Source organism: Mytilus galloprovincialis, chromosome 2, assembly GCF_965363235.1.
Source record: "Mytilus galloprovincialis chromosome 2, xbMytGall1.hap1.1, whole genome shotgun sequence".
NCBI classification, from domain to species: domain Eukaryota; kingdom Metazoa; phylum Mollusca; class Bivalvia; order Mytilida; family Mytilidae; genus Mytilus; species Mytilus galloprovincialis.
In genome coordinates this window covers 90,779,010-90,806,366 of record NC_134839.1, presented here as the reverse complement: position 1 = coordinate 90,806,366, position 27,357 = coordinate 90,779,010, and the positions used below count along the sequence as shown (strand labels likewise).

At 31.1% G+C, this 27,357-nt stretch overlaps 2 protein-coding genes across 3 annotated transcripts; one reads left to right on the top strand and one right to left on the bottom strand.

Annotated features, from left to right (window-relative positions):
• Window positions 1–900: 900 nt before the first annotated feature.
• Window positions 901–11,871, bottom strand: LOC143064835 (uncharacterized). 2 transcript variants are annotated; one of them, XM_076237969.1, is made up of 5 exons: window positions 11,705–11,871; window positions 6,823–6,906; window positions 4,237–4,906; window positions 3,446–3,623; window positions 901–2,423 (listed from the first exon to the last, which is right to left on the bottom strand). In XM_076237969.1, the coding sequence occupies exons 1-5, from the start codon at window positions 11,795–11,797 to the stop codon at window positions 1,547–1,549; spliced, it is 1,902 nt and encodes a 633-aa protein (XP_076094084.1). In that variant the 5' UTR covers window positions 11,798–11,871; the 3' UTR covers window positions 901–1,546. The 2 variants fall into 2 exon arrangements, with proteins under 2 accessions (XP_076094084.1, XP_076094083.1); XM_076237968.1 differs by having other exon boundaries at window positions 902–2,423; window positions 3,446–3,638.
• Window positions 11,871–27,357, top strand: LOC143064836 (cytosolic Fe-S cluster assembly factor nubp1-like). The gene is made up of 9 exons (XM_076237970.1): window positions 11,871–11,957; window positions 16,427–16,490; window positions 17,202–17,285; window positions 18,466–18,631; window positions 18,980–19,071; window positions 19,749–19,808; window positions 20,082–20,287; window positions 22,508–22,597; window positions 25,317–27,357. The coding sequence occupies exons 1-9, from the start codon at window positions 11,925–11,927 to the stop codon at window positions 25,431–25,433; spliced, it is 912 nt and encodes a 303-aa protein (XP_076094085.1). The 5' UTR covers window positions 11,871–11,924; the 3' UTR covers window positions 25,434–27,357.

Genomic DNA, 27,357 nt, shown 5'->3' with positions numbered 1-27,357 from the left:
GAGGGTGTATCATATATTTTGATGACCTTGAATTTCATATTTGAACCCTATAAAAGTTTAAAAAAACTCTTTTGATTCGGATTGGTGCCTAACTTTTGTACTATGGCACTTGTATGCAGAATCATCATACTTACTGTGACCTTGGTCCTTAATTTTTGAATTAACTTTGTTCATTGGGTCATTATAATATTTAAAATTGAATTATCAGTATCCATGTGTCAATCTAACATAGAGGCAATGATAATATTAAATGAATGGCTGAAAACCAAATCTTAATATGTCATTTTCTAAATACTGAATTTCCGAGCAACAAATTAAATGCATGTACAGGGATATAAGTACTGCTATGCAGACATCTCGTCTTTTACCTACTGTAACCTACATTAAAAAACAATATATCTTTTAAAGAGAGTCTATAAGTAATACATTGTACTGGTATGTCAAGTTCTTTCTACCGGAGTTAATTTTAAATGGTTAATAGGTGAATCACGCATAAAAGCAAATGCTTGCACTGTCGACATGTGATTCTGTAATATATTATGAGGGTCTGCATGGGGTTTTCAGAAAAGAGAATATCAGACCAATACTACAGAAAATGGAACCAAATCAATTAAGAATAGAGAAAAATAGTAATAAAAATCTAGAATAGACAATAATGAGAAAAATATAAAGAAATATCAGTTGATGGACGACAGACACCAAGTCATAGCTGATTTTGCACTCTTGGCCATGTGAGATAAAACCAGATTTTGACATAAATATTTATATGGCATAATTTTTTCATTGTCATCAGATGATGTATAATGACAATGGCTTGCATCTTTGTTGATTAGGGGATTGCAATATTGGCAATATTAAGCAAAACACAAGATTTTTCAGAAATTTTATTAGTGGTATTTTCTTGACATGTTTTTAGAAATCATGATGACCATGTTGGTTGGCAATAACATTCTGAATAGGATAAACAATATATTTTCTCTCCAATTGTTGACATTGATGGCAGTAATAACCATGATAAGTGGGTCACTAGATTTGCAAGAAATTATTTCTCTAAATATTGTGAGTATTAGTGAATGCCATGTTTATTGGCAATCACATTAATTGTAAATATAATTCTCAATAGAATAAAATCAGTATACTCCAAGGTTGGATTTTCTTCATTTTTGCAGGATTTTTAATTTATAGTATAGGCTGTAATGTTTATTGGGAATGGGTTATGTGACACATTTTTGATAAAATAACCCCTTAAATAAATCAAGACAAATCTAAACTGCAACATGTGTAGTAGAATTTTTTTATATCTTTTTTTAAATCAGATATGGATTAGATGGATGAAGAACACAAAGAAGCTAAAACCTGTTTTTAAAACATCCAGAGAATAAAAAGTCATTAGACATATCCCAAGACTTTTTAAAGGTCAGCTGGTGAACATGTGAATGTATATTTAAAATAAAGATAAAACCACAAACAAACTTTGCATATGTAAATGTTTCTTTTTGCCATTTTAATTGAAAATATTTTTTATTTAATTCATTTCAAATGCATCTTAGATATAATCATTTTCAAATAATTCTTCAGCTTTTCTTATATTTGCCAACAAAGGTTTTGGATTATATGGAAATAAATCAGAGTCCCATAGTTTACTAACTTTCATTCTTACTCTTACAATACAAGACATCAATAAATCTAACATCTCCCCACTACCAGAAACTTTATCTATTTTCATGACATTACAATTACATTTTTCATCTAAGTCAGAATCAGAAGTATTCTGATGATCAACAATTGATTCACATCTTTTACATGTTGAATGAGAGAATTGTAAATTGTTCACTTTATTACTATTCACAGAAATTCCTGATTCAGGAAAAGTTGTTGTGGCAGGGTTACTCTCAGAAGAGACAAGTTTATCAGTATTCTCTTGTAGACAGTCCACTGTTTGACAACTGTTGTTATTTGAACTGAAACCAGACAATTCATTAATGCAATCATTGCTTGTTTCGGTTTGATCACCAGGGGAGATAATTTCCTCGCTACTATCGGAATCATATAGTCCAACCAATGTTAAACCACATGATGTGGCACACATGTCATGTTCTACAGCATCCCGCTTTCCAGTTTCATGTTTAGAGTTCTTAGTGCTCAGTTTACCAGATTTATCATTATCTTTTGCAAACTTATCTGAATTCAAACAATTTTCTTCCTCCTCCAAAGTCATTTGCTTTACTGTTGATATCAACCAACCCCATTTACTACATATAAATTTCAGATAACGATTAAAATAAAGAAGAAAACAAGTTTCAGGGGATGTTAGTAAATCAATTACAACTGATTCATCAAAATCTGTAGTTTTTATGAATAACAGGAACTGTCGATGTGGGTTAATCACGGTCTGTAGTGCTGCTGGGAGTGAGTCAAACTCACTGAAAAATAATCATAAAATCATAAGTTTTACTTTCCTGTAAAAGAAGATAATAATGAAGATGTCATTACTAAAGCTGGCTTTACATTAAATTTAATGGTTGAAATCTCCTGATACATCATGCATAGACTGTGAAATAGTTAGTAACTAGATGTGTCAAAGCGACACAAATGGCCCCGTCCAAAAAGGTTGAAAAATCTGCAATTTCAATAACGCATGTGGACACAAACATGATGCCGGTAGTCTCACATTGATATGTTCATAATTATAAATTAACTGTTAACAAAACTCAGCTCAAAATGTGGAGGCCTATAGAAAAAATGTCTGTATAACTGTGATTTTCAACAATTTTCAAAGTTGTAAACCCTTAATTTTGGCAAAAATTAATGGAAAGGAACAAAACTTAAACTTGATCTGTAACTCATCATGGTTAACTCACAAACCAAAAATCAGCCCAATATCTGAAGGCGTCAAGAAAAAAACTCTGTATAACTGTGATTTTCAACAATTTATCTTTAGTCTGTAGCCCATAATTTGGGCAAAAAATAGTCGAGTGGAACAAAACTTCAACTTGATCTGTAACTCATCTTGGTTAACTCACATACCAAAATCATCCTTATATCTGAAAGCATTTAGAAAAAAGTCTGTATAACTGTGATTTTCAACAATTTATCAGTCCAAAGCACGTAATTTTGGCAAAAATTAGCAGAGTGGAACGAAACTTAAACTCGATCTGAACTTCATCATGGTTAACTCACATACCCAATATCTGAAGGTGTTTTAAAAAAAACTTTGTATAATGATTTGTTACGGAATGACAGAAAGACGGAATTTCAGAATTACGAAATGACGGAATTTCCAGATTTAAATTCACTTGTAAAATGGTAAAGAAATAGTTAAAAGATTTCCCTTGTAACTTTTTTAAACATCTGTGTACTTTTACTCACTTTATACGGAAATTAATTTAGTATTGGTACAAAATGTATAATGTATGAAAAGTATGTATATTGAACAAAACAGTACCTTAACAGAACAACTTGATTATATATATCTAATAATGCCACAAGTGATTCAACCCAAAGGTCATCCTGGTCGTCAAACATCTCATCAACCCAATCATGTGTCTGTTCCTTTTCACTTGGACTCTTGTTTAACTTTACAAACAAGTCTAACTCAGAAAGACACTTTAAACAAACATCAGCTGAAATAAAATTGCCTGAAAAATAAGTGACAAGTTAATGCCAAAATTTTATTGTTTCAATCACTATATGTTTTTAAAATAACCTATATGTTGAGCACTTCAGTGACATGTATTTGCTTTCACCTTTCACCCACATCATTTGGTCTCTGATGGGATAGTTTACTCATTGAATTGTCTATCAAACCACATCTCCTTATTTTTATACAAATATAATTCTGGGATTGTATAACAATATAGTATATGCCAATAGGTATGTGTATCAGCCAATATTTTTATTCCACACTTCATCTGATGCTTATTTTCTTTTGATTAAAACAAATTTTCTATTTTCCTTCAAAAAGTATTGGAATAAATTCAACCGTTTAAGAAATTTGTCCATTTTTGTGTTTATATCATCAGAACAAATTAACTATTGACATATCAGGTTTTATTAGTAGCTATTTTCATGAAAACAACTGAAAAAGCCAAAAATAACGCAATGGTGTTTAAAAAGTGAGCCAAGAGTGTATTGTATGACTAAAATTATTCAATTAACCTGACATTGATTTGTTAATAAAAATATGTTTACATTTACATATATGAATGCATTGTATTTACATCACAAATAATTTACCTGCTACTGTAGAGTGTTTCCATGACAGAATAATGGCTATGCTTTTCAAAGTCAATAAGATCACTAATTGTAGTTCTGTTTTATCCACTGTTGAATTTTCTTTCAAAGTAGTACCTGTAAAGCCACAACCATGTCCAAGGGGAATGACATTAAATCCATGTTGATAGAAAAAAGTGATTATGTTCTCAGCAGTCTCTTTAATAACCATGTTTATATCCAATGGCAGGGAAGACAAATCTCCATATGGAAATAAAGTATTTATTAGTTTCAAAACACTTTTTGTAAATATTGGCACCTTACAATTCAACATTAGATTCCAATGTCTTGAAAAGTTAACAATGTCTTTCAAAATATCATTTTTTTCTGGTTTCTTGCTTTTTAAGATCAGCTTTACAACTTTTTTTGAAAGCCTTATAAGTTCATATGAACACAATTCTAATTGTCCAAGTTTGCCATTTCTAAGTTCCAAATCAAAGTTATATATACAACACATAATACAATTCCAATTTTCTGTTATATGATCAAACAGAATTTTGCTTTGGACAATTTCTACAAATGTTTTTCTTGACAATGCCCCATTCAGGCATGTGAGGGTTCTTAGTTTCATCCAGCATGGTTGATCAGCTGTTAATTTTTTCACTAGTTGCAAAGAGAAAGATTTCATTGCAGCCTGAAATGCAGATAATATTTTTTTTCATATATATTAAAAAATCAAATAAAAGAAATATAAGTTAAAGATAATATGCTATTAATAAAATACTTTTTGTGAGTTTAAACCACATCTTCTTATTTTTATATATTCTATAAAACCAAATATGCAAAAAATAACAAATTAACAATGCTGGTTCTGGAAAGTTTGCTCAGATCATGACGCTGGGTAAATTATCTCTTTTAAGGAAAGATATATGCTGCTGTACTCGCAACAGTTATATAAATCATTGAAAAGATTTTTTTAAAAGAGCCTCAAATTTCATGTAGGGTACATGTATATAGCATTGTTTGTTTGTTTACACATACTAGGTTAAAGGTTAATCAACTTAATTTAGGAATATTGCGTTGTTCTGCATTCATTTTCTGATTTCTGATTTATAATTCTAAAATTCTGGTGACTTCATAAACTATGTCATTGAACATAATATTCATCAACCAGCTTTTACAATTGTTATTAAATTTATACAAGATGGATTCATTTTCCCTTGTATTACCTTTTATATTATTACTGAAGTATCTAGTAACATATCAAGCAGAAAATGTAAATCCTACTAGTTATTCAAAAGTGTGTACATTTCTCATACTACCGGTATATATAATTAGTGTGTAATGTTTTTGTGGAAACCAATTTGGTGAATTTAAGAAGAATTTGAATTTTCGTAGATAATCAATTAATATGTGGTTTTACAAAAGTCTGTGAACAAGTTAATAGAGAAAATATGTACATCATTGAACATTTAAATTTCTTATTCATGTACCCACAAAATCCATTACATTTGGTATCCCGTCAATAATAATGAATCCATTGTACAATTTTTATATGATAGACAGCATTAACATAAAATATTTCCTATAAGACATGAAAAAAGGAGATGTAGATCTTACAGATAATTTCAAAATATTTTTATGTTTGAACCATATTTAACAATAAATTGAAAGAGACAGGCAAATAATTACAAGATTTAGAACTAACTGTCATGAACTTGAAATTTAAAGTGGGAGGCATATTGGTATTAAAGCTGAAAACAGAAAGTGGGAGGCATATTGGTATTAAAGCTGAAAACAGAAAGTGGGAGGTATGTAAGAAACAGTTGAAGACGGACTACATTTTTTTTTTTATTTCATTTTTTAAAATATACTGTTCTCAAAGATACTAGATCTCAACAATGACATCTGTCTAATTTAAATTCTAAATTCAAAATTTTATCTGATGAAATTTTTTTGAATTCTTTCATCTGAAGATTTGTTTGTTACTTCCAACTTAACAAAACTAATGCACTCCTTTTTGAAGAAGGAAAGAAACTCTTAAAAAATGTCAATGTAGTTTGAAAAAATAGAAAGAAAGAAAAATATAAAATAAAATCGATCAGGAGTTGTCTCCCATAGACCTAGGACTATAAAATTATGTAATTTCTCCAGGACACAGTGGCTTCCAAAATAACTATGTTTTTCAAAAACATGGTTTATAATCATGTTATTTTGTGTGAATGTGTATCTATGGTTTTTAGTTTAAATGTACTTTAATCATTCTTATCATTCTAATCATTTACTGTGCTTTATTTTGTAATTCCTTTGATTGTATAGCCCAAATTGTCTGTATAATACAAGATGTCAAGATAGCCTGAATATTTCTTGAATAAATTTAACATAGATTATCAAAAGTCTGCAAGTAACAACAAAATCTCAAATTAACAAACAAAAAACAAAGACGCAACAAAATAATGATGCAAGAAATTGACATAAGACAACCACACAAAAGTTTCCCGACTTGGGTGACCACATGAACATGTTAAAACATTTTTTTTTAAACTCAACATGATACCACATCTCCGTTTCTTAAAGTATATATTCATTGAAAAATAAGTGATATTCTACCTCTTCTTTACAGTTGGTCATAAAGACTTTCAGGGCCCCTGCTATTCCATAGTTTACAAATGGGTCTTCTATTTTCATCTCAAGCTGTAAAAAAAATAATAAATGTTGTCTGATACATGTACAATGTATCATAGGGAAACAAAATACTAGAAAACAAAATTTTAATTTAAACCTATTTTATTCAGAAAGTAGCTAAGAAGGAATGAATGAAAACAAAATCCTATTTATAAACTTCTATTTAGTTTAAACATATTTATTTATAGTGGATTGGGAAACAAGTTTTGCAACATATATTAATCCCTTTCCACTTTGTGGGTGCGAGTGCTGCCTTGTAGCGGCATTCGCCTGCTCTTTTTCGAAATCTACAAGGGTGTCTTTAACGTGCAAGAGATATGGCTCTCTCTTAAGGTAAGGTTTGCATGAAACCTGGATTTTTTTCTTAGTGATATTACACCAATATGATACATCATTTTGTTCAGGGAGGAGTACCCAATCATTTAATGAAAAAAAATCGAACATCACCCGTCCAGTTTTTTCATGTGAAAAGCTCAAAATTCCGATTTTTGAAGATTTTTAGGGAAAATTGTATTTGAATTCTTCTGAAATAATAATGTATGCGAGTGAAAATAAAAAAATAAAACTGAATAAAACATGTATAAATAATTGTGGTCCATTCATTAATAATAAATTTTAATTAAAAAAAATCACAAAAAGTTCCTAAAAACAAGATTTTTGAATTTTTGGATTAAAAAAACCCCGTTGCCATGGCAACAAAAAGCCAAAAATATCCCTTTTCCGGGTCCACCGTTTTTGTAAAAAAACTGTGAACTTTAGGATTTAACTATTTGCATTATAATGAGCTAATAAAATTGGTATGTCCCCGAACTCGTTTTTACGGAAATGGGCATTATGTGTTCATCTTGTCATTTCTGTAAAACACAAAAATATTTTGTTTGTTGATCTCCAAAGAAGAGAGTCATCTTTAATAGCATCCTTTTACAAAGAATCATTTTGTCTTGTAACACTTTGGGACTGACCATAGTCAATGAGAGAAAACAGTGATTAACTTAGGGATGACATCAAAAGATCAATGTAGGATAAAAAAAAAACTGAATTCAAATAGTTTGGGGGGGGGGGGGATAAAAGTTGCTGCAAGTTTTTATTAATTTGACATCGATTTTACATATATCCATATTGGTCAATCAAATTTTTCCCAAATTAAGTTAAGAGGGGGGAGGGGGTCAGTGAACAAACTATGTGAATTAAGTTGGTTTTTTTTATCCTACATTGAACTTTTGATGTCGTCCCTTAACTTTTATGCCCACAACTATCAGTCGGAAGGGTAGGTGTTTAAATTTGGTCATACTTGTGTACTAATACATGTACAAGACTCTGAGTTTGAAGGAATGTGTCCATGGGACATGATGATGCCCCCTCTTGCATAAATATAAACCATTATAAAGCATTACGTATAAATGTTATAACATTTGGTTGAAGCAAACTAAAGATAGAGAATAGAAACGAAAAATTCAGAAAACGACCTCATAAAAATACTCCGAAGTCGTCACTACTTCATTATGATCTCTTATATATATACGGAGAAAGACTAAAAACTAACAATTTCCTGGATTTTATAGTGAGTCAGTGCATGTGAAGAGACACATGTTACCATCCTTGTTTTTAGATAAATTAATTCAAAGTTGACTGATATGCATAGAAGTTTGTTTGATTAGAGGTTGTAAAATGTCCAGTGGCAAATACTTCAGTCATGTTCAGGACCACACAATACAATAGTTGTGTCTAAAAGACACATTTTTAATGCATCAATAAAAAAAATTACGATTAGAAACATTCCGTCAGTTGTAAAAGTGATTGATAAAATAACATATATTTCTAATGATGTAAACGTGTGGGTATTTACGGATAAACCTTGCAAACTGTACATTTGAAAGACCAAGTCAACATTCTGTCATTCGTAAAAATTATGCAATAAAAATATCTGAGAATATATATATGCATCCTCTATAAGTAAAACACATCAGTGGCGCATTATGTAAATTCCAACCATTTTAAACGAAATTGACTAAAAGTGTCACAAAAAATGTGCCGTTTTTCACTCAATCCTGCGTTTCTATAATTTGTATTTATACTTAATAAAAAAATCGGAAACGGCGTGCATCAGACTTACAAATTCAATGAAAGAGACAGCATAACAGTCGGTTAACAAATTATCGGGGTTCTTGAAGCAGAATAAACAACACTTCTATCTTGTGAAAAGACAGGACGGGGACAAGCCATCAAAACACAAGATATTAGATCGATTTCTGTTGAAATGAGCTTCCCAAACATTAGTTTTTTTAAAGGTTTTACGGCGGGTGACAAGAGAAAAGGGACGGGAGAAAGGAGAAATGTGTACCCTGTCCGACCCCTCATAAATCTAGAACTGTGTAAAAGTGACGACATCAAAATTCAAATTTATTCTGTGTTTTTGTGGTAAAAAGCATTATGCATAAGTTTTATATATCAGTTAATTGAGGCAAACTAAAGTTAGAGAACGGAAACCAATTTTGTAAAAACGGACGTACATTCGGATGGACGTACAAACAGACAAGGATAAAAATCAATACCCACTTGGTACGGCGGGGACATGAAAATGTACATTTATGAAATGAAATAAAATAAAATTCCGTGAAACTTTATGAATGGTTTTTGCACAAAGACATTACGGCTTAACGTGACGTCATATAAATGAAAACTAACAAACTGAAGGTCATAACGTTACTTGTACAATTCAAATTTTGATAAAATTACATCAAAACGGCGATTTTGAGGTAGGTGTTGTTTTATTTTCGATAATATTGTAGTTATCGAACATTGGTTAATCAAAGCAATTCAAAATGGCGGATCCCTCCTTTTTTCAATTATTTGAATTCGAGTTATCTCCCTGTGTACGCAAACCTTACCTTAATAAACTTCTATTCAAAGCTAAAAGTAAAATATCATTTGTATACAGGTGTTCTACGCTTTAAACGTTTTACATACCCAGTGAGATAAATCAATTATATTGTTTCAATCAAGCATAAATTTATATAGTAAGAATCTTACTATGCAAATCCGTTTCAGTTTAGTTTAGTAAATAAGTAGCATCTCACGTTCACACAATAGAAATATAAAAACAGTAATACACATTTAATAATGATTTTTTAATACGCAAATGTACATGTGACAGTGTTTTGTCAAAATTGTGACCCTTATGAAATATTTAAAATAAAAAATTTAATAATGTGAGATATTTACTTGCATGACTTGCATACATGTAAATACATAAATTTGTAACTTGCAGAAAAGTGTGTTTATTCTAAAATATATGTTATTTACATTATCATCTGTTGAAATACAATATTGCAGTATTTTCTTTTCTCTCACAATATATTGCTGTTTTTAATAAAATTATGTATGATCAACAAACACTGGTATTTGGCATTAGGCAGCAACCATTTGATTTTCGGGGGGGCTATGGATTTTTTTTCTGGACAAACTTTTTTTCCGCCTTCAGCAAAAAACAATCTATTTTTTTGGCGACAAGTCGAAAACATTTGTTTTTTTAATATTTAGTGGCAGCTGAGGGTGAAACAAACAAATCTTTTTTCTCAGGGTCAAAAACAATTTTTTTTCTCCCAAAACTGGAAACAAAGTTTTTTTATTGTTTTAACAAGAGTGCACACGCTGAAATGTCTCGCCTTCTTTACTAATCATTGTTATTATGTTGATAGTCCTAAATTACAACTGTGACATAAACTTAACATCAACCAAGAAAACTAAACATTGACCAAAGAAACATGAAATGAGGTCAAGCCATGCCAGGCAGACATGTACAGCTAACAATTCTTCCATACAACAAATATAGTTGACCTATTGCTTATAGTATAAGAACAGACCAAAACACAAAAACTTTTAAAACAGAGCAATGAATCATGAAAATGAGATCAAGGTCAGATGACACCTGCCAGTTGGATATCTGTATACCTTACAGTCCTTCCATACACCGAATATACTAGACTTATTGCTTATACATGTAGTATCTGAGATATGGACTTGACCACCAAAACTTAACCTTGTTCACTGATCCATGAAATGAAGAAGAGGTCAAGTGAAAACTGCCTGACCGGCATGAGGACCTTGCAAGGTACGCAAATACCAAATATAGTTATTCTATTACTTATAAGAGGGGGGGTCGGATGGGTAAAGATCCCGAAATCCCTGGCTTAAAACATGAAATCCTGAGGTCCCGATATTCCAAGAAATTTAAATCCCTACATTTTTTGTACATCACGAAATTCGAAACAAGAATTCACTGGTCCTGAAAGAATCAATCCTGAAATCCCGAGCTTAAAAAACCGATCCTGATGTCATGAAAAAGGTCCTGCCCCCTCTTGTTATTTTAGAGAGAATTTAACATTACAAAAAATCTTACTTTTTTTTCAAGTAGTCACTGACTCACTGAACCATTTAAATGAAGTCAAGGACATTGGACATGTGACTGACGGAAACTTCGTAACATGAGGCATCTATATACAAAGTATGAAGCATCCAGGTCTTCCACCTTCTATAATATATAAAGCTTTTAAGAAGTTCGCTAACACCATAGCCACCGCCGGATACCTATCCCTATGTCGAGCTTTCTGCAACAAAAGTCGCAGGCTCAAAAAATCTAACTGGTTTCCCTTTCAGTTTGTAATTTATTTTAACAAAATCCTATGACGTTCAACAGCTGTTTACCAGGGACTCGAAACCTAAATCTATGCGAATAAATTTTAAAAAAGCGTTTCCCCCCAAATAAAAAAATATATCACTAATTCAGTGCAGCTTTACAAAAGATTACCAGGTCTAATGCTGAGAATAAACTTGAATTGGTGTTCCTTTCCATTAAAAAGGCTCTTTGGCAACGGTTAACATGTTGTAAAGCTTCCTGCATACTAAAACCAAATTCTGATTTTTCGCTTTGTTTGTTTACATTATTCCGGAAGCACGTGTGAAGAAGCAAGAATATTGAACGGTACGGATATGATCTCTGCACCGGAGATTGCCCTAAGGTGTGAGCTATGGAACAGTTAGCAGAATGCCCTGCGGAATCGGTAAAAGCAACAGCCATGAGAGATAAACAAGCATTAAGCTTTCTTCTTTTATTACATAAATTATTCGGGTTTCGTTTGAAATAACATTTAGGGTTCCCGTTCCTAGAAAGAAAAAAAAATATTGATGAGTGTCGAATACCTGCAAAATCATAAGATAATTAGAACAAACAACAACGTACCTTTTAAAAATATCTTCATCAGGGATCTCCATGGCCTGTTTAACGATGGCGCCCCGCCATCGTTCAAATGTCTTGCGCCATCGTCAAATGACTCGCCCCATCGTTAAATTGTCTTGCGCCATCGTTAAATTATCTTCCGCCATCGTTCAAAACTTCATCATTTGTTGTAGCCCGACACCATTTTTTTATCAATTATAATCAAACGCATGTAATTGCATAACCCTTAGGCTTTTTATGTTATAGTCCAACACAGTTCTAACGCCTGAGGGATATCCGGATTAAGATCGCTAATCACTTGTACCTGAGCTTGTACAGGTAGATCAACAAACCAGACAGGAGAATACTATCTGAGGATAGACGATCCATTTGTCGAATTAATCAACTAAGTTTCAGCAAATGATTATGATAATTTAGATTAAATTAATAAATTAATAATCCAGTTACAAAGAAAACAGTTTAACAAGTCGAACACATGCTTTATTTTGACTTACGCAATCAGCATCCCCCTGTTTTAAGAAGAACAAAATAAGACGCAAAACAGTAAATATTATTTCATCGCAAATAACTCGAGTACTGCTGTAACGATAATTTAGAATTACTTTATAAGTTTAAAAGTAAAAACTTATAAATATTTCCTGTAAAGAAATATCGTATCGTAATTCCGAATTCATTTCGTATATTACAATCAAATTGATACATCCGCGTTTCCGGTTTCTATTCAGACTCGAAAGATGCATGTTGCAAAGCATCAATTTGTCAGATAAAGTCATTAAAAACCTTTTCATTTGCTTTACAAATCTCTCTAACCTTTTACATAACCCGTACGAATCGTTTTGTTGTTGCTGCAAATCAGCCATACCGGTAATGGGTTCTGAATTTGACAGTGTCCATGAAAAATAAGCTCCACATCATATGATTTTAAACCCCCCATAACAATTACCAAAAATACAAGAAATCTACATGGGGACCTTCATGACAGCTTTTGGTCATTCTCGACTAAGGGGGGACCATGAAGACTTGGCATTTGAATGGTTAAAAACGGCAATAAATGAACATATTGATACTTCTAATTCTATAATGAAAATTCAAATAAATATAATTTAACTAAGCAATGAATTAGCATGTTCACCATTCCTTGTATGGAGGGATAAAATACTTCCGATCGTGCTACACTGTACAGCGTAGACATGGTTTGTAATGGTGAAAGTTCCTCCATGGTTCAATTTTCATCCATGGAGATCCCTGCTTCATAGCGATTTGTCGATTCTACGATCTTCCAGTCTGATAAAATCAATCTTCTTATTGATAAATTCACCTGCTGTTGAGTTTTGAACAGTTGAAAACAACAAATTTGATAAAATTGAAGATAAAGTTCAAGTTAGTATTTTCCATATATATAATGCTTATATATATGTAAATGACATATGCCATGTGAACCTTGTTTGAACATCTGTAGATGTGTACTTTAGTAGGGTGACATCCCATTAGTCTGACAACCATTATTCCGACAGCCCATTACTCCGACAGCCCACTATTCCAACAGCCCACTATTCCGACAGCCCATTAGGCCAATTAAAATTAATTGATAGATTTTCATCCCCGCCCGCCCCTCTGAAATCGTCCCGCCCCGATTTTTTTTATTTATAAAATTTACGATTTACGGATTTTGTTGGTTTCCGTTACCGATAACCGTGAAAAATTTCGTTTCAATTATGACTTCCTGTTTCAAATTTCGGTTTTGTATCTCGAGTAAATCTAACCAAAATGATTGTCGACATATTCTGCTGCTTTATGATGACAACATCATCTTCTGAGAGTAAAAACTGATAACGATAATGACGTTAAATATTCGTGTTACAAGAAAAACGCTGTGTCCTAGACCACAAATCGCGGTATGTCACACATTTCTGTGATTAGAAAACTGATTTTTTTTATGCAATGACTTTGTGTCGGGAAGTTTAAATGAGAAAGATATCCCAAGCGCTAAACTCGTGGTACCCATTGATACAGAAAACATGACTGGATTAAGGATATTGAAACACAAACACGAACTTGTATATTGAGTAATATACGCTTTTTATTTACACATGCCCTTAGATTTTACCCATGACTGTCTTTTCTTGTTGATTAACAGAAATTGTCCCAATACCCAAAAAGGGTAATTAAACAACAACTTCTTTTTTTTATTATCAAGTTCACATGTGGTTTACATGGTAATTATATTTTCATTTTGCATAAATGCATAAGTACCAACCTTATTATTTTCAACACTGTTTGAGTTTTCTAGTTCTGTACTCATAATAATTGTGATGCATACCAATGCATTTGCTTCATTTTATGGGGACTAAAAACCATCATTTAGGAACCCAAATTCATTTGGTGTAGAAAGTCCAACTGAAGAGATCATTTCTACACGTTTTTGTTGTTTAGCCGCAATTAGAGACATTTATTTTAGGATTTGAAAAATAACGTAAGATTCCTCATACCTGTGTATACATGATATAAGCTTATTATTACACTTGCATATATGAAGATCTCGTCACAAAATGGTTTCATATGAAATAAAATTTTAAAAATAAAATCCTCCCACCCACCCCATGTTTTGAAAAAAATTGGATGAAAATCTACTAATTAATTTTAGTTGGCCTTATATTCTATGTACAGATTTCGAATTGAGTATATAGAAAGTATTGGAACTACCTTAGCCTTATGTTATAAATACGGAGTTATTTCTTAAAATATGTTATTACATACAGTCAGGGGTACTACTTAAACAAGTTAATTTTATTTACTTGAACAAGTAAAAAAATATATACACATATAAGTAAATAAATAATGTTTGAATAATCTCCCCTTTATTTTCTCAAAAATTTTACTTATATATTATAAGAAAAGTTTTCTTACAATCCCACAAAAATCCTCAAGTTTTGAGATGTAAAATCATGCCTTTATTGATTTTTCCCAGGTTTGCTCAAATTTTTCATTAAATTTCAATGTTTCATCTCATTAATTAATCAAAGAAACTGATTGAGCAAAGATTTTGAATATTTGCGCAAGGCCTTCAAAAATTGCTCCTTTGGGGCTTGTAAATAAGCAGTGTTATGAAGATAACAGACAAATGTGGTTTTCATTGTCCATGAAACTACACTTAAATGATTAGTAAAGACATCTGCAAAGGGTACACAAGTTAAAATTCTATTAGAGCAAAGAAATCTTAAGAATTCAAGAAAAGAAGAAAGGATGACTTTTTTTACCAATACAAGTAAAAAATTCTGAATGTCTAAGGGACATTACTAAGCCATTTTTTTTTTACCTATACAAGTAAATAAAATTCACTTGTTTAAGTAGTACCCCTGACTGACATATCTAAACGTAATAATACAGATAGACAAGTTTTATTTTACCCTGGTACCCTGATACTTGACTTGAAAAGTGTCGGACTTATGGGTTGTCGGAGTATTGGGCTGTCAGATCAATGGGTTTTCGGACTATTGGGTTGTCGGCCTAAAGGGTTGTTCGACCAATGGGTTGTCGGACTAATGGGCTGTCGGAATAAAGGTGTATAACCCTTTAGTAGTGCTTTTCATGCATTAAAGTGACTTGCTTATTTTGTATTTATGCATTGTAATATATGCTGTTTTAATGTTTAGATATCAATGTTGAGAAACACACAAACTTTACTGTGACTTAATGTGGACGTCATTATAGAACTTTTTTGTAACGTCATTCTATTATATAGTTGTGGCTCTATACTTCAATATGGCAAATGTAAAATACATCTGAAACTTTTTATTCCTCATAGTATTATGATCCTGCTCACGGCACTATAATATTGTGAAGGAAACAAAAGTTGTTTTAACAAGTTTGCTAGCGTCAAAACCTCCCTCTAACCCAGGACAGTGGTATTACAGTACAGCAGGAAAACGAACTATAAAAAGGGCTTAACCCATCAAAATGATACAAACAAGAAAAACATCTAACAAAAACAGACTGGGTATTTAGACATCCCTTCAACAAAAAGACACTCAGTACAGTTCTGACAGAACTTGCTGTTACTGACAACTACTTCAAAGCCAATAACAACTAGATCCATGACATGCATGAATTATAAGCTAATATTTGTCCCTATCCATATGATATGGATTATGTTAAAAATATACAAGTCATGTATAAATAAACTTCCAAGATATTTTTCATTTATGATCAGGGCTGAGACATTTCATTTTCCCCACTCTTTTTGTTTAAAGAGTTTGTCTTTGTATTGAACTTCTATAATTTGTGTATTTCTAGGATTTGGCAGGAAGAGCAAGCATCTGTGAAGGATGCCCGGGACAAGCTTTGTGCCAGTCGCAAGGTATAATTTTTGCTTAATAAAACACACCTAGATTAAGGAATATATGTATTCATGTGTAAGATACATGTACACACAGAAGAAACAATTTAAGGTAGTTTGTTGTTTGATTTTCTGTGACCTAAGAATGTGTATTGCAGTTCCATTCAAAAGAAGTATTGTGTGACCTTATGAGAACTATGAATAAATTTATGTTCTGTCTAACAATTTCCAGCTTTTCTTTGGAACAATTTCAAATAAACTCATTTTCTGCTTTAAGATATTGATTTTGATATTTGGTATATACTTTTATCATGACAAGTTACAGCTCTAGTTCAAATTTCAATCGCTTTGGAAGATTATTTCTTATAATCCTCAGTCTTAGAAATTTTTCACCAATAACCAGTTTTTTACACTTTTTTTCATCACATTTGATAATGATGATTTGATAAAAAAAATTTATAGTATAAACAATGAAAAGATATAGATCAAACTTTCATTTTGTTTCAAAACAATGAATTTTTAACCAGTACAGAACTATGTATTACCATGCAATACTCTCAGAATGCTTGTTGAAATTAATTTGTACAAATTTAGGGCAGTATATAATGAGTGATTTAATTAGTATTATCATTTTGTTTATTATAAAAAATCTTGTCAGGACTTCTCTAAACTTTGACAGAAGTTACAGACTAACTGACTTGTAACCTTATATCTTTCACCTTTATTTTTCAGGAAGAGTTGACCCAGACCAAGAAATGATTGATATAAGGATGAATCCAATTAAACACAAAATACTGGTTATGTCAGGAAAGGGAGGTAATTTAACAGATTTTGTTTGTATGCAAATACACAAATAGCTAGAAACAGCATTCACTTACCAATTCTTGCAGTTGAATGGTTTAAAACAATAAACCTATTTTTATTCCACCCTGCTGATGCAGTTTGATTACCTTTTTTTGTAATTTTGGCATCTAGTAAGCAGAAAAAATCCAAATTTGACAATAATAACATTGTTATATATTGTACAGGAATATATAGATAATTACTCTGAAGCTGAATAAACATTGGCATTAAACAAACTTTTAACCGGTTTTTTTCTAAAGTGAACATTGATTGGTTAAATATTTCTCAGTCATGTCCTGTGTTTGAATTTGTTTGTTAGCTTTTTGGTCATGAATGTTTGTCTCTAATATTTAATTAACTGTGCATTTGTATTCAGATATCGCAGATCAAATTTATTCGTTCATTGTTTAATCATATGTTTTTTGATTGAGTTAAGTCTGCCAATTGATATCTTATCGTATGTTTTTCTTTGTTGTGATGTTATGCTATTGTTTCAGAAAAAGGGAGAAGGTTTGGATCCATTAAAACGTTTAATCCCGCTGCAAATGTTTGCACCTGTCCTAAGTCAGGAATCTGATGTACAGTAGTTGTCGTTTGTTTATGTAATATATACGTGTTTCTCGTTTCTCGTTTTGTTTATATAGATTAGACTGTTGATTTTCCCGTTTGAATGGTTTTACACTGGTAATTTTGGGGCCCTTTATAGCTTGTTGTTCGGTGTGAGCCAAGGCTCCGTGTTGAAGGCTGTACTTTAACCTATAATGGTTTACTTTTTAAATTGTTATTTGTATGGAGAGTTGTCTCATTGGCACTCACACCACATCTTCCTATATCTATTTTAATAAATATGAATAGTCTTCAGCTATCATAACAATGCTTTAAGATCTCACAAGAAGACAAAGGGACAGCTTTACCTTCATTGCTACCTTGTCTTACTCATTAATTGCTTAATAAAGAAACTATTTGTTTAAATTTAAATATAGTAATTTCATCTTGACTGGAACTAATCTAGGACTGATACTGTCACACCTGTCAAAGTTAGGGGTCTCTGACCCATTTGCATAGATAATTTAAGATATGCCTTTTAAATGTCTTGAAAATAACATTTGTTTAACTTTTTTATTCAGAAGTGTTCTCCCATTATATTTTTCAGGAGTAGGTAAATCAACAGTTGGATGTATGTTAGCTCAAGTATTGGCCTCTCAGTCATGCAAAGTAGGTGTAGTAGACTTGGATATCTGTGGACCAAGTATTCCTAAACTTCTTTCAGTAGAGGAACAGGTTGTAGTCAACACAGAATATGGGTGGAAAACTCTATTGTATGTATTTATTGCATTCTAATTTAGCATGCATAATTTTACTATAAGTTGGCATATTAATCTATAAAATAATACTTTAAATCAGCACTTTTTGCTTTGTGGTCTTTAAAAAAGAAAATCAACACAACAAATCTATACCATGAACCAATTAAAGCAATACACAAGTGTAAACAATCACCAACACATGACAAAAATTAGCTTTAAAAAGATGAATAAAAGACATATTTGGTGTTATTCAATGGTGGATCAAATGTTCCAGGAGGGATGTAATTGTCCTTAATTGGAAGCTAGTGCCATAAATGTGTCAGGACAATTTAGTTCTAGAGAATATATATTTTTACATTCCAGATCACCACATAATGGTATAAAAGTGATGTCAGTTGGTGCTATGTTAAAATCTGACAGGGATTCTGTTGTGTTTAGAGGACCAAGAAAAACAGGTGTGTTTGCATGCTTCAAAATGTACCCTGGTTAATGGTGAGTTAACTTTTATGCATATAACTGGGTAGAGATGTTATTTGTTGGATTGTTAAATACATAACAGCTCAAATTATACTGACAGAATGTTTGACACTCTTTTAAAAAAGGAATAGGATGGTTTAAATTGAAATTAATTTGGTAGATTGGGATCAAAATATTTATGTACATGATTCAATCTTTTATTATTTATTAAAGTCTTTTAGCAGAGTTGTTTACTTTAAAAGGTCTAAATCATCATTGTCTACATTTGAGTAGACCTTATTATATGTATGGCAATTTATTTTAGTGTACAGTTAATCAGTATTTATATTTAGCTAAAAGAAGTAGAGAATACAGAAAAACATGGGAAAATTTTATGTTTAAACAAATAGAAAATGTATTTATATAAATGATATAATCCAATGGTTTTTCCAACCATTGAATTTTAAATATAGACCATTATCTACCTTACACTTTTGGTGGTCTGAAATCTATATGATAATTACTCAAATAAGTATCTTCTTATCTGTACTAGGTATTAGCCTGAGAAGTAAAAAATGAATAGGTTTCCATAAATATCAAAGATTTAAAAATATGTTGCTGTTTCTTTTAAATGAGTTTTCAAAATGTATTTATATATTTTTTTTCATATCTTCAGGTTTAATAAAGAGATTTTTCAAGGACACATTTTGGGGTAAACTTGATTATTTAATATGTGGTGAGTTTTAATTTTTATTTTGTTCATCAAAGTTTAGCTATACAAAACTTTGTTAGGATTTGTTCTCAAAGAATGAAAACAAGATTTATTTCAAACTCTGACACACTTGAAAAGAGAAAAACCTTAACATGTATTTATAAAAAAAAGTTTGGACACTGAACAATAATATTTACTTTTTCCTCAATAATATTATAAAATTTAAATTCTTTTTAACATAGTATTCTCAATAAGTCTAAAAATTTATGAACATACATTTGTAGTTAACTTTTTCAGATACTCCCCCAGGTACAAGTGATGAACATCTTACAGCTATCAAAGTTTTGAAAAATGTGAAACCTGATGGAGCCATTATAGTTACAACATCTCAAGGTGTCTCCATAGCAACAGTTAGGAGAGAGGTTAACTTCTGTAGGAAGATGGGTGTGAAGATCTTGGGATTGGTTGTTAATATGAGCACATTTATGTGTCCTTGTTGTGATGTAAGCTACTTGTTTCTGGATCTCAGCTAGCTAGATGTTTAAACTAAATCCCATCACTTGTTGCTATTGTCCATCTATAAAATTTTTAAATATCTTAGTTATTTGTCATAATAATGCTAAGGTTGTCTTGCTTCTTATTTGTTCCCTGTTTTCATGAAATTCTATAAACATGACTGTTGTTTAAATAACATGCATGTCCATTTCTATGTTCTTTTCATTGCATTTGATAGGCTACTTACATTTGCGCAGATTTTAAAATGACACACATTACATTTGCACGGAGAAATGGTATTACGTTTGCACGAGTTTACCTGTAGTTTACCTGAGTTTTTTTTACCTGTAATTTGTTTTTCGATTATTGTTTTGAACATATATTAGCAATCATACCACATCTTGTTACTTCATATATTGAATGATAAACGTATATAAGACAAGTCTTTATTTGTTTATATAAACATTAAAAAGCACATTTATTTAAAAGAACAGTTTTGAATAAAATACAGAAACTATCATGGAAGAGAAAATTCAAAGTATATAGTCATGTCAATAAAACGCAGTATACATAAGGATGATATCTATACGGAATTCATCTATAGATAAGTCCTTGCCTGGTATTTGTATCCTAGCGATTTGAGATAGCATTGACGATATATCACCAGTTTGAAATTCAGTAAGAAATTGTTGAACGGTGAATTTCCTCTTTTTCTGTACGTTTTACAAGGGCTTGGTTATTTCAAATTTCAATGTAAGTTGTCGCTGAACTTGTAGAATAATCTCCACGAAAGTGTAGATAGCAGGATGAGTTGAATAAAACTGTTTGTTGTAATGGCTACGAAAAGACTATGCATACCTGTCAACTGACCCGTATTCTGCGGGTGTGACCCGAGATTTTCACAATTCTGAGGGATCACCTGGAACACCCGCCGGGTCATTGAAATAACCCGGGAATTCGGAAAATGACCCGATTTCACCCGTATTTCTTAGCCTTGAGATTGATTTGAATTTCATAAGTAATATTCCTTTGAAATACCGGCAAATTCGTAATTCTTCCATGAACAGGAAGTTCATCTAGCTATGTAAACTGTCAAATTAAGTGACCCATTAAGTGCATGGCTTCACTTGACAGCTTTGGTGTCAAACACACTGTTAATTAACACCAATTACCTTAGCTTTAGGTCGTAAATAAATTGCACCATTGGTTTACAAACTGAACTAGAGTTACTTCCCCTTATTTGTCACCATTCAAAATTATTCCTTATATTTACGTTTAATGGGTGAAAAAGATTAAATCATAAAAATATAAAATTCAAATACATATTGAAAAATAATTTTTCATTATTTTTATACCTTGATACAATTTTTTTTTTAAAGTTGAAAATTATTTTTTACATTTATACTTCTTTTAACTGTATTACTATATTTTATCATAGTCTGATTTCCTTGTTAAATGAATAATATTATGGTTAAAGGCTACATAGTCAACAGTCTCAAACATTTAAGAATTACATTAAATTCTAGTGTTTGATGATTGTAGTATTTTTTCTCAAAAAGTAAAGCACATAAGACTGAGTTACACAAATTTATAAAAATCTTTAAAAGTGCAATGAAATAAGATTTAAAATGACTTAACAAAGTGAACATGCATTGATGTTTTGGTATCTTTGATATACATTATAAGAAAATGTACCATAAATACTGAAATTCAGCTCGAAAAAGTTTGTAAACGTTATGACCTGAGATTTGATTCTTCAATGCAGGTCATGACCTGCATTTTCATCGTCACAGGTTGACAGGTATACTATGGCCCATGCAATTTTTATTTACAGGAGCATTTTATTTAGTAAATTTGTTCAAATTAATTTTAGATCATTTTAACAATATTTAGTATTTTTTTTATTAAAAGTTATGGATTTTGTTTTTGTTCAAAACAGCGCAAATGTAGTAACTTTTCAACAGGTAAATTTCGTGCAAAGGTAATGCGTTTTTCCACGCAAATGTGGATTTTTTACGTGCAAATGTAGGACCAATCCGGGCAAACGTAACGTGCCACATTTGATCAATGTGATATTTATATCTAACTGTAAGTTCATCTCCAACTCAATACTTTGACACAATGTACAAGGTGTTTTATACAGTTTATTTTTTTAAAGAACATAAAATAACAATAAAGCAAAATAGTAATATTTATATAAGTAATTATTCATATGTTGGTTCTTGCAGGAAGTGACAAACATATATCCAGAGGATGAGATAGAGAAACTTTCTGAGGAACAAAAGATACCTATATTAGCCAGGATACCTATAGACACGGTATATTAAACACATATTTTGTTAGCTCACCTGTCCCGAAGGGACAAGTGAGCTTATGCCATCACTTGGCGTCCGTCGTCGTCCGTCGTCGTCTGTCGTCGTAAACTATTTCAAGAATCTTCTTCTCTGAAACTACTGGGCCAAATACTTTCAAACTTTAACTGAATGTTCCTTAGGGTATCTAATTTATAAATTGTATCCGAAGTTTTGATCTATCAACAAACATGGTCGCCATTGCTAAAAATACAACATAGGGGTCAAATGCAGTTTTTGGCTTATAACTCAAAAACCAAAGCATTTAGAGCAAATCTGACTTGGGTAATATTGTTTATCAGGTCAAGATCTATCTGCCCTGAAATTTTCAGATGAATCAGACAACCCGTTGTTGGGTTGCTGCCCCTGAATTGGTAATTTTAAGGAAATTTTGCTGTTTTTGGTTATTATCTTGAATATTATTATAGATAGAGATAAACTGTAAACAGGAATAATGTTCAGCAAAGTAAGATTTACAAATAAGTCAACATGACGGAAATGGTCAGTTGACCCCTTTAGGAGTTATTGCCCTTTATAGTCAATTTTTAACCATTTTTCGTAAATTTTAGTAATCTTTTACAAAAATCTTCTCCTCTGAAACTACTGGGCCAAATACTTCCAAACTTTAACTGAATGTTCCTTAGGGTATTTAGTTTGTAAATTGTATCCGAAGTTATGATCTATCAACAAACATGGTCGCCATTGCTAAAAATAGAACATAGGGGTCAAATGCAGTTTTTGGCTTATAACTCAAAAACCAAAGCATTTAGAGCAAATCTGACGTTGGGTAATATTGTTTATCAGGTCAATTTCTATCTGCCCTGAAATTTTCAGATGAATCAGACAACCTGTTGTTGGGTTGCTGCCCCTGAATTGATAATTTTAAGGAAATTTTGCTGTTTTTGTTTATTATCTTGAATATAATTATAGATAGAAATAAACTGTAAACAGCAATAATGTTCAGCAAAGTAAGATCTTCAATTAAGTCAATTTGACCAAAATTGTCAATTGACCCCTTAAGGAGTTATTGCCCTTTAAAGACTTTTTTCACAATTTGTTCATCATGTTGACTTACTTTAAAAAATCTTCTCCTTTGAAACTGCTGTATCAATTTCAGCCAAACTTAGGCTAAATGAGTTTCAGAGTATCTAGTATAAATTTTATATTTTATTTCCTTGTATGTCAAGAAACATAGCTCCTATGGCTAAAATAGAACATAGGAGAAAATGATTATTTTTTTTGGCTTTTGAAGAAAATAGGACGATCCAAAAAACATTTAAATAAATTGAAAAGCCAAAATAATCATTGATGAGAGATTTAACCAAAAGAATTAAGGTGAGCGATTCAGGCTCTTTAGAGCCTCTTGTTGTTATAGCCATGTAAAAAAGTCATTGGTAATGTTGATAATAATTTTCCTTCTATTAGACTATTTAAATGAAATATTCATTATTCCTTTACTAATGCATAGTTAGTTGTGTAGTTATTTTATGCAGATTTTGAATGTAACACAAAGGAAGAAAGCATTGATTGTTGCATTTATTAAGAGTAGGTTCAACATTGATTTGCGACAAAAAAAATATACTTAAACTTAAAGAGAGAACACAAATAAATTGTGGATTCATTAATGTTTGTGGTATACCCATTTTTCAGATATAGGAAACATCAATTTCAATACTTAAGGCTGAGCAAATACTATTTTTGATTTATTTTGATAGGAGCAAATGTTGTAAATCTGACTAAAGTTTCCTAAAATAAGATTATTTTTGTTGAACCTCAAAAATTGATACCTGTTCTACTGTGGATTCTTTCGTTGGTCACAATTTTCATGGATTTTGGAAACCTATATTTTCAGGGATATTTGATTTTGTGGTTCTGCCAAAGTCTGGATACAATTTTATTATTATAGAAATTTGTTTTCGTTGAACATTTAAATTCATGGTTCACAACGTACCCACGAAACCCACGACTATGGTATCCAACGAATAATAATGAATCCACAGTATCATTAATAAATTCAATGAATACACAGTTAAGTCCATTATAGTCAATAAATCTTCATAAAAAATATTACTAATCACATGCGAAAAATAATTGTATATCCAATTGTAAAGAACTTGGACAATAGTTACTAGAATTACAATCAATTGATAAAATAGTTCTTTTAGTAAAAACTTTCATTTTACAATCAGACTTGTACAAATGGAGGCACAGTTGTTTACCACAACAGCCATTTTATTGTCACAGATAAATATTCACTGAAAAATAAGTAATGTAAGGGAAGTACTTATTTCTTAATCTTTAATTTTCAAAGATTTATACTAGTCGAAGGAGCTATAGATAAAACAGCCATTATTATTAACATGCTTTTGTATAGTTTCATCATTCGGTTTGATTTCTCCTAATTTTCAATCACATGACTTGTAAAATTCAATATGTTAAAAGTCTAAATTGGATATACAAGGCTAACTTGTAAACATATTCACATTCAACAACAATCTTAATATGTATCTTGCAACTCAACATGTTTTGATGTACTATTTAATAGATATGCATAGGAACATGTCAGACATATTTTCTGTCACTTCAACCAACCCTTATATTATCTTTATGTTATAATATAACTAAAATGCTTGCTAAGACAATGTACTCCTCTTGGCCTTTTACAGACTTTTTTTTGTGATTTCAGAGAGTGACTGCATGTTGTGAAGTTGGGAGAAATCCAGTGATAGAACATCCAGACTCACAAGCTATAAAGTGCATGGAACAGCTTGTCAAATCTTTATCTGATGTTATAAATAGATAATGGCTGCTTAGCTTACATCATCTCCTGTTGCTAGACTCATAAACTATAAAGGGCATGGAACAACTAGTCAATTCAATTTCTAATGTTATAAATAGATAATAGTTAAATAATGTGTAATGGGATAACAAATGATGGCATATAGGTTCATTTCAACATCTTTATGTCTACCAGACAGGGTTTACCTGACCTTGACGGTAATGACCTCATTTCATGGATCAGTGATCAAAGTTATAGTTGTGTGATGAGATCAACTTCACAGATACTATTGCCTAGGTCAACTACTGTGGATTCATTTATTTTCGTGGGTATCAATTTTCGTGGATTAAGCAAAACTTACATGTTCGTGGATACTTGATTTCATGGTTTTGCAAAAGTATAGAAAATTTGTCATTCGTTGAACATTTAATTTGTGGTTTACCGGTACTTTTAGCCTTGAAATCCACGAAAATTGGTATCCAACGAATAATAATGAATCCACAGTATATTTGTTGTATGGATTGATTGTAAGAGGTACATGTCAGTGTGGCAGGTTTCATTTGTTCATGACTTATCATTGTTCATTGGTTAGTGTAAAGTTTCTGTAATTTTGTCCTCTTCTCAGATTTAGATGACTGTTTGGCAGGGTTCATCTTACCCTGACATCATTTTAATGATACATTGGTCTTAATTTAGTTTTCCTGGTTAAGTCTGATATTTATATATTATAAGCAATAGGTAAACTATATTTGGTGCATAGAATGATTGTAAGTTGTACATGAATGTTTGCCATGTTTCATTGGACTTTGACCTTATTTGCATAGTTCAATGGTCATTGTTAAGTTTTCCTGGTTAAGTCTGTTTCTTGGATACTATTAGTATTAGCTTAACTATTTTTTGGTGCATGGAATGATTGTAAGGTGTCCATGTGTGTTGTGTTATCATCTGACCTTGACCCAATTTTCATGGTGCATTGTTCAATGTTATGTTTTCACAGTTTAGCTTGTTTCTTTGATAGAATAAGCAAAAGATTAACTACATTTGGTGTTTTGAATGATTCTGAGGTGTACATGTCTGCCTGCCAAGGATTATCTGACCTTAATCTTTTTGTCATTGATCATTGATAATGTTAAGTTTATGTGAATCTTGTGGTAGAACCTTTATTTTTAAGACTTTAAACATTAAATCAATCATGGTCAGTTAAGTAGATGAGACATTTTAGTGTGTGCACTCTTGTTATTATCTCAGTGTAACAATTACGATAAACATAATGGTTCTGGCTTCCCTTTCATCAGATAATGTACCACTTATAGTGGAATGTTATCATTTAAATGAAAATTTAAATTACCCTATTTCAGGTATAACCCTCACTGTTTATATGTATAGTGCTTTCTAAATTGAAAATAAGCACTTATCTAGTAATATGCAAAATTTGCAGATGAGAATTGAAATAATGGTTAATTACATTTCACTCACTAAGTAATAACCTAGCTGAAATGTATAATTAATACAAATTTAATAAATTTGATAAATTGTATGTTGTCTAAAATATTTTCTATTTGCAATAACAGTTTGTATCTTTTAAAATAAGTTAATAAATCTCATTGCAAGTTCAAGGGAAGAACGTTTATTTCAATTTTTAAACTTGATTTTATTGATTAATGTGATTCCTGTTGTGATAAAGTACTGGTATTAGATGTAAACATAAAATTGCTTCACATGTTTATTAACATAATTCAAATACCAAATTGTAATATTGAAATCAGGAAAATTGAGAGAAACTATCATCCTTTATGTACACTTTTTTATCTATATATCTTATTGTTAAAAACAATTATTTTGATCATTTGTATAAAAGTTATATTGGTGCTAGACTTATATTGAATATTTATACAGATATATGGTTTTTTTTCAAATTAAAGAAATGTAATAAGTAATCCTTGTTATT

Coding starts and splice junctions, on each gene's coding strand:
- LOC143064835 (XM_076237968.1), bottom strand. CDS start 11,797: ATGCAGGAAGCTTTACAACATGTTAACCGTTGCCAAAGAGCCTTTTTA. Junction 6,907..11,704: donor TATTCTCAGCATTAGACCTG/GTAATCTTTTGT, acceptor TTTTTTTTACAG/CTTGAGATGAAAATAGAAGA. Junction 4,907..6,822: donor TGACCAACTGTAAAGAAGAG/GTAGAATATCAC, acceptor TCTGCATTTCAG/GCTGCAATGAAATCTTTCTC.
- LOC143064836 (XM_076237970.1), top strand. CDS start 11,925: ATGGAACAGTTAGCAGAATGCCCTGCGGAATCG. Junction 16,491..17,201: donor AGCTTTGTGCCAGTCGCAAG/GTATAATTTTTG, acceptor TTTATTTTTCAG/GAAGAGTTGACCCAGACCAA. Junction 19,072..19,748: donor TAGAGGACCAAGAAAAACAG/GTGTGTTTGCAT, acceptor TCATATCTTCAG/GTTTAATAAAGAGATTTTTC.